Below are 14,939 nucleotides of genomic sequence, written 5' to 3'. Positions count from 1 at the left end.
AACAGAGAGGTGGGTGAATGGAGGGCCTTGGACTTCAGAGCCAGAGGTTCATGTCCAGATGGAGCGCAAGGACTGACAGCCTTTCTCACTAGAACGAGTTCCCTGCGACATGCTGTGACAAAGTGTGAGAAAGCTGGTGGATGAGGTAATGAAGGGGGCCAAAGGTCACAAGTGGAAATCATGGCAAGACAGACTCCTTTCGAGGGCTGTACATTGAGTGCCATAAATGTGGTAATAGTAGTATCTGTTATTTACAGTACTTAGAATCGGCAGAACTGTAGCAGACAGCGTTCAATAAAAACATTGATATCACCATGTATTAATGATGTCCGTGGAGGTGTGAAAGTTCATTGCTGAGGAAGGCGTACTTCTGTAACTGGAAACTGTTGCCAAATGTTTTTCATTGCTATTTCCACGTGGCTACTAAAGTGTCCTCGTTGGGTTGTGTAAATAGGGCATTAGTTGCATTTCGGAATAATTTCATGGCGACGTGCCTAAATACAATTGCCACTGAAAGTGTGTTTATACATTACCGGTTTCCTAATTTAGGCCTGCGTTTATTTCAATGCCTGGTTGCTACTTATTTTGCACTGGCCCAACATATTTCGTATATATTATTGGGTTTTTAAATCAAATCATTCTAAGCCACCCACCCCTTTGGTGTTTTCAATAATGAGCCATTCTTAAAAGTGTCTGTGGCTTTCTCACAACTTGTGGGCATAGGAGAGGACGGCAAATTCTAATCTGAAAAAGTAGTCTGACTTTCTCTATGTACGCGCTGTAATTAAAAGATAATTCTTATTTGTATCTCTTTTGTTGGGTTGAAGTTCCCTGCTGCAGACCATGCCCTCCCCGCGCCATCCTCTTTTTAATGCTGGTGCTTCCTCTCCCCCGGGCAGTTTTTTGATGCCCAGCCCGTGCACCTGCTGCCCCCTCACCTGTCTATCTCCCAAGATGGACCCCGCCTGCCGGCTAGGCGCGCGCAGGCGCAGTGCGGGCTACCGCAGGCAGGGGGCGGCATCATGGCGGAGCGGTGAGCGGTGCAGGCTTTACCCAGCAGCGGCAGCACGGAGCGGGTGACAGCTCCAGCCGCTCCCCATACAACAGGGCCCGGGACAGGGCCACGTAGCCGCCCGTCTGCCGAGGATCCCTCAGGGCGTGTAATCACCGGGACCCCGCCGCAGCGGGCGGAGGCTGCGCCCGGGCGGGAGGCTGCACGGAGGCAGCGGCGGCTGGCGCTTTGTGCCTCGGGCAGGGGCCTCGCCCGGGCTCCAGGGCAGTGTGTCCGGGAGATGGCCAGCTGCGAGAAGGCGGCCGTGTCGGTGCAGGCGTCGGTGGTGACGGAATTGCTGCTGGAGCGCGATGCGCCCACCTCGTCCGGCTCCTCCGGTGCGGGGCCGGGTGGAGGGTCAGCGGGCGGGGAGCCCCCTCCAGCCCCCCGCGGGGCGCAGTCGGTGCTGCTGCCCGCCGGCCTGCTGCACCCGGCCTCCGTGCCCATTCGCAACATCCGCATGAAGTTCGCCGTGCTGATCGGGCTCATCCAGGTCGGAGAGGTCAGCAACCGGGACATCGTGGAGACCGTGCTCAACCTGGTGAGGATCGGGCAGGTGGGGTGGGTGCAAAGGGGAGGGAGGTGCAAGGAGTCTGCCTGTGATGGGGCATCACAGACACTTGGCTTTAACATGTCAGCCAGCAGGTGCCCCTCATACAGCATCACGTGCCCCCTTATGCATGCACAGTCCCGGAGGCTGGACCAGGACAAAGCCGGTACCAGGGGCAGGCTGCCACCCCCATGTCCTATTTGCTCAATCCATGCCTGTCGGTGGAAAACTACCTGTGTAACGGGGCATGTGATGCTGTACGCGCGTGACGCCGGCTGGGTGCTGTGTGAACAAATAACACGTTGGATTTATAATTTGTCAGTATGTATCTGAGGCGTCCAGACAATGAGGGGCACAGACTCCTAGGTGGTGACACGGCTGTCATGCCGGGGCGGCCTGTGTCTGCGGTCTCGCCCCTTGTTCTAGAACAGTGGAGCTCTCCAGAGCTGGATTCTCAGCAGCCAGTTCGGCTGTAGCATCCTTTATCAAAATAGACGCGGTTGCCATTGCAACGCTCCATCCTGCATCCGCTCTCCCCACCCTCCTCGGTTACAGATCCCCACCCTTCACCCCACCCAGGTGGTCGATAGGTACATCGAGATACTGCCCCGCTCCCCAAGATTCTAACGGTCCCTGCTGCGGGGCTGCCCGATGACTTCATGTTTTTTTGCCCAGCCTACATTGCACTCCGGCGGCACCACCAAGGAAACGCGGAGGAGCAGAGGGATGGTGGGGGAGGCGCTGCAGACGTGAATCACTGGCAGTCTGGTGCTGCTGGGGGTAGGGAGGTGTGCTTCACGGGCTCGCTGCCAGGCAGGTTGCTCCCAGCACTCTAGCTGGATGCTCCTGTGTTTTCAGGAACGAGAGGGCTCCCCTTCCCCTCTGCACGAGAGCTCCCCTCCCCCTGGTACCCGCGAGACAATCCAACCTGACCAGGTTTACTGATATGATGCTCTCGGTGCAGCAACTAGGTAGGTCTGCTTTCCCAGAGTGAGTCATAAGAGTGGGGTCAGTCTACTAGCGTTCCAAAGAAAGGGGCTCCTTGCTTCAGGGCCGCCCGATAGCAGCACTGTCCTCATCACATGAGCAACTTCCTGTTCCATCCATGCAGTGGTCATTGCCTCCGTCGCCTTAAAGGGGGACTGGACTGCCTTCACTGTGGCGCACCATGTGTGCCTCTCACCCAGCGCAGCCAGGAAGCGGAGCAGGCTGTTAAGTGCATAGCAAAATTAATAGATTGTGTTAGGCCTGAAAGAGCTCCAAGTGCCAGTCTAAATCGAGTCAGGCCCCTCCCCCACCCTTCCCATTCTCAGACTTTAGAAATGCCATTCACTGCAGAGCTGCCAAATTAAAAAAAGCATTGCAATTTGCATCCGAATTATTGGCTACGACAGACCGGAGTGGTAGTTTTGGGAACAGCATTGGGTGCCCTCGGGTGTTATTCATATGCTCACTATTCACATGCTCACTGTTGCAGCAGGACACGTTTGACTTACAGATCTGCACTTGCTTACTAGCTGCAGCTTGTCACCAGGCATCTTTAAATCAGATTACGGTCAGCCCGTAACTGCTGTTTTCGTTCATGCCTCGATATCAGATTGCATTTTGTGTTCTGTGCTACTTGGTGTGAAATTTGCTTATTGTACAGCGAGCCCTCTTGTGCACAACAGATATGCAAAAAGCAAGTATTGATGCTTCCACCTGCTAGTGATGTAATTGTGGACCTGAATGGGAAGCTTCCTGTGCTGCAGAACCTGTGCATTGTGGGCCAGTGGCGGGGTGACAGATGGGCCCTGCATGCGTGTGCTGCACGGGGCAGTGACATGTAACTAGTGCTTGGCAGATACAAAGCTTGTCCCCTCAGATGTCAAAATGGTACATTTAACGTGGCTATTTTAAGATGGGGTTCTGTGTCAACGTATCTACACCCCCTGGACACACATTCTTGATATAAAGGGCTACTCGCTGCTTGTTTGCACCTGGTTTTAATGTATGATCTATAAGAGATGAATAACAGACAGTAGTGTACCAGAAGCTGTGTATTTGTTCATAATGGCGCAATCTTTGTTTGGGAGCCCTAGAATTGCTACCGCCTCTCAATTCACGGACTTTGTTGTTGAAATGTTCATGAGATCTAATTTGGAATGTGCCCAACTCTGTTTTAATCGAAAGCTCGTGCACGTGTACCAAATAATTCATATAGAAAGTTTTTAAAGTTGTATGAGTTAACTTTTTCTGACTAAGTTTATAATGATTCATTAAAAACATGTTATATATAAACTTCTAAAATTACACTCAATTCATTATAGAGACTATAAGATTAAGCGCTCCGGAAGAGCAGGTATACGCCACTCTTCTAACAATCTTTCTTCTCGGAAAATGGACAGCGATAAAAAACACATTTTAACCACACAACTGCAATAGTCAAAAACACAAGTTTCCATGCAAATGAATCCTTAGTCCATGCCTTGCAACGCAAAATGTAGGGGGATCTGATGTATTTCGCTAAACGTCTGTGTGAAATGTGTCTGTGTGCCATTATCAGATTTTTCCTCCAATAAGGATATATATCCCTCTTTCAGGGTCATGTGCTTCCAATTGTTAGTCATTTTCGCTGCCTATTGTAGATTTTAACAATGCTATACTTGGAATTCTGTATGCATCGTTTGAGTTTTCTTTTTATCTTTTTTTCTGTTTGTCATGAACCAAGTAATGCTGTGGCTTTATGTGCAACTGTACACAATGTGGCAAGGTTTGTCCTTTAGGTTGTGAGTTTTGTGTCCCCATTCTTTAGAACACGTCTGCCTGGGTGATTGCGCTTACATACTTGTGCCACATGTGCTCTACGAGCCAGGAGTTTTTCTTATTGACCACTAGTGCACATTCTAGAGTCTGCTTAAGCAGGCCCAGGACTATGACCCTCTAACCTACATGAAGGCTTTTATGTATATCCCAGCCTGATGTCTGATATGCCATGTTCCAGTTTCCCTGGTATTGCCGATACTGAATCTGCCATGTACAGGAGATAAAGCTGTCTATATTGTCGACCTATTGCAACACCACTGTGCCTAAAACCTTCTTGTTTATTTTAAGTATTCATACTATAGTTTTTAGGTCTCGCCTACACAGCACGCATGCGCTGCATAGGAGAACCTTTAGCCTGTCTCTACTCACTACCCTCCTTCCCCCTCTCGCTCTCACCCCGTGTTTCCAGTACCTTCTGCCTGCTTAGCTCTATGCCACAGCACCCTGCCTCTGCTCTCTGCGCCACTCCGCTCTCACTTTTTAGTTATGTTTTATATTATTGTATGTGAAAGTTTTAACACATTTATTAGAACTTTCACATACAATAATATAAAACATAACAGAAAACTTAAAAGGTCCCGAAGGAGAGACCTATTGGCTATGCCAATGCTTGTTACTCTAGTTTCTGACTGTGCTCGCCCAGGCAGCCTATGGAGGCCTTTGCTTAGGGGCAGTCTGTAGTGGGTTTGAGTCATGATGCTCCACCTTGAAGGGTGATCAGCCAATCAGCATAGTCTGTCCTTCAGAGGGCGGAGCCTTGATCGTTTCCGAGCCAATGGTTAGGCACAGTGACTCTGACTGTATGGAATTATCTTGATCAGCATTGTCAAATGTTTATCAGCATGATATAGTGCAGCAGAGACCGTGCTGAAAAGCAATTATAGCTTAATCATTATTTGCTAGTGAGCATTGTATGTTGAACTTTTTGTAAAAGTATTTACCTTATTGTATATATTTGTATTGAACAACCTTTTCTTTTGCTGTGAATATGTGATAATAGTGCTGCATCTGTGTGTACCCGCCTCCAGTAGCAGCGGGTCTACATGAATAGTTCTGCTAAACCATATTCTCACAGTAATTACACTGCTGCTCAGATTTAAACTTTTTAGTGCTTCCTTGGTGTGGAGACTTCACCCCGTTCTTTGATGGACAGGGTATGTTCTAGGAAAAATTTTAATATTTTAAATGGTCCTTAATTCTTGAAAGCAAGCGTAGTAATTCGGATTTCTTCCCATATCTATATATACACTCATGAAATGAACATTTTTTTTTATATAGCGCAATAGCTACCCTGAGGCCTCCCAGCACTGTGAACAGACGCAGAGAGAGGACCGGGATCGGCAGTTAGAGGTGTTTGTTAAAAAGTAAGGTCTTTAAAAGTTTGCGGAAGGGTAGAAGATTGGGCTCCGTCCGCATGTGGAGGAGAAGAGCTTGGCAGAATTGTAGGAAAAGGAGCACCCACCGCATCTGGCTCTCTTTATGAGGGGTCTGAAGGAGCGTGCGGGCTGCACAGTTTTGGATTATCTGAAGCTTGCGTAGAGTGTGGGGCCACTAGATATGGGGCATTTCCGTAATCCAGATGGGAGAGGGTAAGTCCTTGTACCATGATTTCTTTAGCTTGAAATGGGAGAAGGGGAAGTAGCTTAAGCAGCATCCTCAGCAGTCCGAAGCAGGCGGCCCAGAGTTTCGCCGCCTGATAGTTAAAGCTGAGGGAGCGGTCCAACCATATGCCAAGGCTTTGGATCTGGTCTTTTGGTACTGGGGCGGGGCCAAGACATTTCGGCCAAAATAGCTCTGAGCTGAGAGTGGGTGAGTTTCCGAGAAGCATGATCTCGGTTTTATCACTGTCGAGTTTTAGGCAAGAGAGTTACATCCATTTGGCGACCTTCTTGAGACATCCTTCAAGAATGCTTGATGATTTGTCTGGGTGGTTTAATGCCACCACAAGCTGAGTGTCATCAGCGTAGGTGATGATTTTTAGGCCAAATGGAAGGATAAACTCTGCCAGGGGACTCATGTAAATACTAAATAGTGTAGGGCTCAGGGAAGAGCCAGAGGCACACCACAACTAAGGGGCATTCGCTGGGAGATGACATTGCCTTCGATGCCCTGGAAGGACCGTTCGCCAAGAAAGCATTGTATCCAGGTGGCGGCATTGCCTGATACACCCAGATCCCTTAGCCTCATGATCAGTGTTAAATGGTTTACAGTGTTGAAAGCAGCACTGTGGTCAAGAAGAATGACAGCCGCAGAGTTTTCCTGGTCCAAGATCCTTCTTGCCTCCTCTGTTAAAGCGAGGAAGGCAGTTTCAGTCCCTTGTTGGGGACGAAAACCAGTCTGTGAAGGATGGAGTAGGTTGTTGGTTCCTAAAAAGTCTCCCAGCACTTTGTTAATATGTTTTTCAAGGATCTTCTCATCCAGGGAAGTAGGGAGATTGGGCGATAGTTGCCAAGGTTGTAATGATCAAGATTTGTTTTTTTGAAGAGGGTCTTTAACATGGCACATTTCCATGCTTGGGGGACCACTCCCGCGGAAATTGAGGCGTTCAGCAGATTGAGTACAGTAGGTAAAATGTTTGCAGTGATTGGTAACAGGGGGCGGGGGGCGCTGGGTCTGAGGGAGAACCCGACTTTACCTGCCGCATGATAGTCTATGGATACGGGGTCCAGGGGGGAAGTAGTTCCAGTGTGACGTGAGTTCCATGTCCAGTACAATTAGTGGATTTGGACTGGATGGGTGTGAAGGTGGAGTATATATTTTGCACTTACTGGAGATAGAATTCCGCTAGGTGTTGCACCGGGATAGAGCATCGTCAGAGGTAGGCTGCCTCCGGGGCAGTTTTGAGAGGGTTTTAGCAATCCGATAGATGTCCTTAGGAGAGTTAGAGGCTGCTTTGATTTTTTGTTCTCGTAAAAGGCAGCTTGAGCAAGTTTCATTTCAAATTTGTATGTTCTTTATGCCTCCCTATACTCTGATTTGCTAGGGACTGCGTAGGTCTGTCTCCATTTCCTCTTTAACCCTTTGCAGTGTTGTTTGAGATCCCGCAATTTTGGGGAGTACCAGGGAGACGACTTTGCTCTGCATTTATTATGGTATGTCTGATGGAGAGCACAGCATCTAAAGATCTCTGGATTCAGCAGTTACATTTCTCGTTGGCCAAGATGGGGTTGGGGTCTCTGTTGGGTCTGGAGGTTTCAAGGGCTAATATCTAGAGTTCTGTAGGAAACCTGGACCAATTCTGTTCCCGGCGTGAGGTCAAATTGGAGGGAAGGATGTGGTTTGTGGTTTCCCAAGTCAGGGAAATCAAAAAGTGGTCAGATCAGGCGAGCGGAGATGGCATTCCTGAGGTCAGATCGGGGCAGTTGCTGAAAATGGGGTCAAGTAGATGGCCTATAGTGTGGGTGGGATTGGAAACTAACTGCTTTAGCTGAAGCGAGCCAAGGCTCAGATTTAGTCCATTAGAGGTGTGATCAGAGGTATTGTCAAGATGAATATTAAGATCCCCCAATACTGTGAAGTTGGAAGGCGAGCAGGCTAAATTGGCAATGGTTGTTGGGAGACTGTTAAGAAATTGACCCAGGGGTCCGAGTGGACGATAGATTAGTAGCCCAGAAAAGGTGGTTATGGGGGAAAAGTCTATGGAGAAAAGGAGGCTCTCGCAATCTGAAACCTGATCTGGAAAGATGTGGCAGTTAAAGTGGTCTTTAAAAACAATCGCTAAGCCCCCCCCCCTCCCCCTCTGCCTTCTCCATGGTGCTCTCGTTGTATGAGGTAGCCGTAAGGGTGATTTTGGGCAAGGATCGGCTCAGACTCATTATTAAGCCACGTTTCTGTCAGGAAGGGGGCATCAGGTTTAAGGTCCTCCAATAGTAGGACAATTTCAGTGGCATGTTTAGGGTACGACCTGCAGTTTAGCAGGAACATCTTTATACTGGCGTGATTTATAAGGGGGTTTTGTACCTTGGCGACCAACCGAAAATTGAACCCGCAGTGGGAGCAGTCAGTGTGTTTGTCAGCTACATTAAAAAAATGACAGCACTCGTCAGATGTCATTCCTCTTACAGACACACACACTATACACTTCTAGGTATTGGAGGTAGTAAGTACTATGTAAATGGTGTCCCTGCTTAATAATAATGTTAGCACTGTCTTGGCCATTCAGCGTATGCAGACATTTTGAAAACTCTCAAGTTTACTATTTGGTCCTTTTCTCTTTAAGCATTGTTTAGGTCGAACCTGCTCTGCGGCATACTGTTTAAGAGTATGGAATAAAAGCCCCGCCCACTCTCCGCCCGTATTTGTCATTGGCTTGTGTCATTGTCCTTCGTAAATGCTGGCTCCTGATTCGTTAATATGCTTGTTTGTCCCTTCTTAGTGACACCTTGTCTTGATTTGTACCCTCCCATGAGGACTGGCACTTTTACTTCAGTTGTTACACAGTGTGTATTTTTTAGTCTGTAAGCACTATTTTCTTTAATGAATTTCTCCTACTGCAGGCACAACATGCTTTCCTGCACCATTCAGTGCGCCAATGAGTGCTTTCACTTTCCGAGCAGCCAGGACAATGGCAACTGTCTCTTTGAATAGGTCTTGCAATTACAAGAGTTTGAGCTATTGGCATTGCAAATGACCATGCCTTTTATTTATGTGTTAATTAGCAAAACAGATACGCTGCATGGCTGAGTTGCATTACGCATTGCTCACTGGCCTATTTGTGGGCTGCGACCATAAATGTAAAGGTTTTTGAAAAAGTGAACCTTGAGAGATTAATCACGCATATACATTAATGCAGATTTTCCATATTGTGTTTGTTTATTGGGCTGTTTGTGGTTCAATTATACTATCTTCAATAGCTTGGCTGCAAGCAGGCAGTGGGGTACTGGTGGCAATCACAACTCCGACAATGAAGATAACCTGTGAGGTGACTAAAGCCCGTCCTGGAGTGGCTAAGAAGGAGTGCGAAGGAGCTATCTCGTGTGTGAATGACGTAGTTCTGTGGAGTTGTGGCGCAGTCGGCAAGGAAGAGTGGGCAGGGGCCATGTCGCATGATGAGGTTTTGAAGAATGTCAAGAATCTCATCTCAAAGGGCAGGCGCAGGGAAAGTACCTTGCCAGTCAGTGTCTGGTCCTATAACGCAGTCATTGATGAGCTATCTATTATTGGTGATCAGATCAACATGCGGGAAGACAAGTTAGTTCCCCCTGTTGAGGTTCGGAAAAAGCTCTTTGACTTGGCTCATGAAGGGCATCTAGGACAAACCATAACAAAGAAAAGGTTGAGAAACGAGTTCTGGTGGCCTGGAATGGATGGTGATGTGATCAGGTGGGTGGAGAGGTGCAGTGAATGCTGTGAATCTGAAAAACGGCTTAAAGTGGGACCTCAATCCACCCCTAGCTCCATCCAGGATCCGGGTGCGGTGTGGCATAGTATATGCCTTGACTTTATTGGACCTATGCCTAGTGTCCACCCCAGCAAGAGATTTGGTCTAGTAGTTATGGACGTTCATACTCGATGGCTCATTGCTTATCTCCTTTCAGAAATAACTACCCGCATTACTATCAAAGTTTTGCGCACAATTTTTAAGGATGAAGGGTATCCCGCAATCCTTATCACGGACAACGGGACGCAATTATCCTCAAATGAGATGAGGGGATTCCTGTGTGAATGTGGAATAAAACATGTGTTCACAACTTTGTACAACCCACAATCCAACGGGATTGCAGAGAGAGCAAATCGAATGATCAAGGGCGCCATAAGTCTGGCACTCACTAACAATCTCAACATTGAAAAAACTCTTAACTAGTTAGTGTGGGCTTATCGCACGACAGAAAATTCCACCACTGGTATGGTCCCTTTTGTAGCCATGCGGGGCAGAAAACCTACCTCCAAACTAGTGCCTCCGTGGATCCGGGAGTTGGTGGAAGGGAAGAATGGCGGTGTGTGAGAATTCCCGTGCATGGTCCCAAGAAGGTTCAAGGAACAGGAAAAAACGGGTCTAAAATTCTGGTTGGTGATTGCGTCAAGGTCCGGTCTGGACGTTGGGTCAGAGGTATGCGTAAGTTTCAAGGACCATTCATGGTGAAAGAAGTGCATCCCTTTTATGTGGTATTGTAGAATGGAGAGAAATGGAACTTGCGCAGAGTGGCAAAGTACAGCTCGGGAGACCACGCTCCTGAAACCTTTAATAGAAATGCTATCACCAAAGATAACTTGCTCAGGGTATATGCTAGCTCAGGATCACCAATTGCTTGACGGTGCCCGCACAGGTACAGAGACGAGGGCACCAGGCCCTGGAGGGGACAATTTGGGCATTGATCAAAGGGCAACCAACTCAAGCGATGCATTTCAGAACCTTCATGGGGCGAAAGCCCATCAGAGACCTCTACGGATCAGGAGGCTACCTCCACATTTGAATGATTTTCTAGTTAGCTGAATTGTTGTCTATCTCCCTGTCCCCTTGCCCCATTAATTCTGTACTTTCATTGTTTATCACTCGACTCTCTACCTGCGTGTAGAGGAAAGGGGGTATGTTGTAACTTCACTGTGGTCGCACCCCCGCGCCACAGTGGAATAGCCCGATGCCGAACGTTCTAATGTGAGCGCCGCAGGTTATCCGTCAGTGAGGCTTCGCTGGCGGAAGTGAACGGGCGCGCTGGTGTTGTGCTCTCATAGAATAAACTTACTTGAACTCCACGGTGCCTCCGACTCATATCTGAACCCTACAACATATTGTTTCCAGAGACAATGCAATGGTGCATTCAAGTGTGGGACGCCGTGTGTGTTTGTGCTGATGTGTCATTGCGAGAAAGAAGAGCGTGAGTGGGCCTGGTTTCTTTTTCACTCAGCCTTGAAGCATCTCAGGTCTCTCTAATTTGATCCGTATATAGGGCTACCTTGGTATCTTATCCATAGCCCGACTATTGGGTTAATCTCTGACTTGATGTGGCTCACCTCTGACAAAATGCTCCTGTTTCTTTCCATAATAATGGTAATTATTGGCAGAATGTGGCATTCATGTGATGAGTGTGCCTTTATTTGTAGGGGTTCTTTTCATTTAGAAGAGACGCAACTTAATGGTCCCTGGCTGGTTCAGTGAAAGCTCTGGCGTTGTAGTTATAATGCTTAGCTTGGTGGTACTTCTGGAAAGTAATGTAGGCCTCCAAAACGAGATGCTGTTCACTTCTATAACAAGTCTGGCCCAGACATAATGATGCTTATTATTTCTGTACTATGGACACTCATGGGATGATTACACCCATGTTTTCCATGATGCTGGACAAGCCTAATATTGGTAATTGTTCGCATATTCTGGGTGTCCAAGGCATAATGATGTTCACCCCTGACAAAATACAGACACAATACCTATGTCTAGCATAATGTGCGCACTGGCATTACAGTGGCAATTACTGGGTCCTTGTTGACATCCATTTTCAATTCCGACAAGCTCCATGCAAATAAAGCTGCATAAAGCAGGCTAATAAACTTTTAGACCAGACGAGGAACAGATGCCCCACAGGTCTTTGGTGATTGAAAGCTATTACCCCGGCTATGCAAATATTAGCAACATCTCCCATTCATTCATCAACTTACCAATTAATTTATTCCTGCATTCTCACTCATTTATCAATCCATTCACTCTCACATTTTTTCAACCAAGTGCATTTATTCATGCATCTATCTAATCTATCAGTGTATTTACCCCTTCATCCTTCTATCCATCACCTCATTCATTTATCCATACACTCACTATTCCTTCCAATCTTCCAAATTTCTGCTCATTCACCCACTCACTCATCCACATCACTTGCACAATCCTATGAATCCACGAAGATGCACTTTCCCTTGTGAAGCAACCAGACACATTGGCATTGTCAAAGCTTGCCTTATGAACATAATCTCAGTATTGTCAGCCTGTGTTATAATGTTTGAAAGCTATTTCTAAAGACAGTGGTCCCTAGACAGTAATCTGGTACAAAACAAATTAATATAGACTCAATCAGTACTATATCTCTCTGTCCAGCCGGACAGGTATTTAATATGCAATAAAAGTATAACACAAAATAGAGGAAACAATCTAAGTGGGACACATCCTATGCCCTACTAACACGAACGGACAAACAACATTAAGTAAAGCGTTCAGGCAAAAAAGTGTGTCTGTTTATGAGCACATTACAAATGAAACAGACAGACTATAGTTGCAACACCATTACATGTTCTAGATAAGGAACGATACACTCAACACCTACTAGTGTATTTTATACAGGCATGGTACCCTAATGTCCTGATGATGATCCCACTATTCATTTAAGGGATCGAAACGCCATCAACACAATGTACACCATATACGTTTACTAAATTGTTATGTCTAACATGTAATGGTGTCTCAACTATATTCTGTCTGTTCCATTTGTAATGTGCTCATAAACAGACATATTTTACTAAGTAGTTGTCTGACTTAGGTATGTTTTCAGGCATTGGAAAATGTTCCGTGTTGAGTAGGGTGATGAGTTCCTGACCGAAACTTTGGTTTCCGAGGTTAACGATGTGGTACGGACATGGGTCTGTAGAAGCTCCTGAGTGGATGGATTTCATGGTGGAGGTGATGTCCTGGGTTGAGAGGATGTTCCAGGTTGTCAGTGTGTGGTTTGTGTCTGTATCGGTGGTGGCGTATCTGTCAAGGAAGTCCGTAGGTGTAGGTTGGGGTTCAAAGTTTCTGTATATGGTTGCTATCTTGTTGTAGAAGAAGTGGGTGAGGTTGTCGCACTGTTCCTGTGAGGGTATGATGTTGCGTTTCTTAACTATGTTGAAAAGTTTCTTGGTGTTGTCGATGCTGGTTTTGAAGGAAGCGACAAGTGCTGTCTTCTTTGTTTCCCTCAGCAGGCTGTGTTAGAGGTTGAGGGAGGTCTTGAAGGCTGCCCCGTTGTAGGTGTCCTTGCTGGCACACCATCTCCTCTCCAAGTGCTTGCTGTCCTGTTTCGCTGTCTGAGTTCTTTGGTGTAAAAGCTGGCCTTTTTAGAGGATTTTCTACGGATGTTGCTCTTGATTGGGATAATGCTGTCTGCACAATAGGTGATCCAGGTGGTGAAGTTTTTCACTCCCTGTTTGAAATTGGTGGTGGTAGCAAGGTTGGAGATGTTGAGGCATTCGTCCAGCTGGTCTCTGAGATTTTGTTCCACCTCCGATGGGGGGCGTTGGTCATCTTGGTGGTGGCGTTGTGAGGACTTGACACGCAAAAGTGGATGATGATGTGATCAGTCGCTGTAAGGCACGTGCAAATTGGTGTTTTTGTTCCGGTGCTGTGTTTGGAGTTGGGCTGGGTGGTGGGCTGGTGTGTTTGCAGTGGCAGGTGAAGTGGCAGTGGGTGCAGGTCAAAGGTCCTATCGTGAGCATGGGTCGGCGCAGTGGCAGTATTTGTTGCAGCATCTTGGGTCAAGAGTGTAGGAGCACAGACGGGCACATATAGGTTAAACTTTTGACCCCCCAGAGATGCAGTTGTACTGTGACCTGCATTAGGTAGGTCCTGTGGGGTGCGGGGGACTTCTGTTGGCTGGAAGATCGGTGAGTGGGAAAACCCAGTTGGAAATACCAGAGCGGGAAAACCCAAACAGCTGTGGTGCCATTGGATCAGTTGGAACAAGCAGGAACTGGAGGCTACAGACAAGTGGCAAGCTAGGTGTCCAGGTCCTTCTTCATACATGTTCATACAGTGGCAAAGTAATATTAAAACTTGCTCAAGTGATGCATAGGTTTATTCTACTTTTTGCAATTTTTTTTAAATTAAATATTTGTGGTTGAATAATTAGATTTTTGTATTTATTGCATCTTTCCTTTATTTAAGCCACCTGTTTCTATGACACTAGCCTTGCACTCTGCCTTTTAGTTTGGTAAAGTGTGCCTAAACAAATGTAGGCAAACGAGTTAAAAATGCTAGAAGTGTACAATCAAGCATAAACTTGAACTTACATATGTACAGTATCCTTTCAATCTGATTGGACATGTTTGCCTTTTTTCCTAAATTCAAACATGTGACGAAGGGACTTCGCGCCTGAAAAGTGAGCTCCCCAAAATGAGGCAATGAACCTTTTATCCTAAGCACCCTGCTCATATATTGCATTGTCTCATCTGTTTGTCAACCGTGGCTCAAAAGGACACACCCAGATCTAGTCCAAATGCAAAGCAAATATTAGTGTATTCATAGTCTGCGGAAGTGACATCAAGCATTATTGATGGTGCCTAAAGGTCTGTTTGTGTAGCAGTATTGATCATTGGATTACACTGTATGCATGCTGTGCATAAAAAGTGGAAAGTCATACCAGTTGTCATGGTGAGTGGAAATATAATAATTCCTTCTGAAGACAGAGCTCGGTTCACTTAAAATGTTATTTGCTTTGAAAGGTTTTTTCTTCCATAGATCTGCTTTACCCTTTTCATGTACTTTTATGACAAGATAAAGCAAATAAATAAAATCTGCATTAGAAATCACTTTAAATTTACGAGTATGTTGTTAAAATAAAGCAAGAGTTCTAAAAATGC

The 14,939-nt window shown here is 46.6% G+C and overlaps 1 protein-coding gene across 7 annotated transcripts in view; it reads left to right on the top strand.

Moving 5' to 3' along the window:
- The first annotated feature begins 991 nt into the window (after nucleotides 1–991).
- Nucleotides 992–14,939, top strand: part of NBEA (neurobeachin) — a 1,820,918-nt gene continuing 1,806,970 nt past the window's right edge. For all 7 annotated transcript variants that reach the window (XM_086935110.1, XM_086935108.1, XM_086935109.1 and 4 more), the window contains exon 1: nucleotides 992–1,592. In XM_086935110.1, the coding sequence (XP_086791236.1) occupies nucleotides 1,293–1,592 (300 nt within the window). In that variant the 5' untranslated portion in view covers nucleotides 992–1,292. The remainder of the gene's footprint in view (nucleotides 1,593–14,939) is intronic.

The sequence above is a fragment of the Lissotriton vulgaris genome, chromosome 8 (genome assembly GCF_964263255.1).
Source record: "Lissotriton vulgaris chromosome 8, aLisVul1.2, whole genome shotgun sequence".
In the NCBI taxonomy this organism is placed as follows: Eukaryota; Metazoa; Chordata; class Amphibia; order Caudata; family Salamandridae; genus Lissotriton; species Lissotriton vulgaris.
This window is presented reverse-complemented; position numbering and strand designations above follow the sequence as displayed.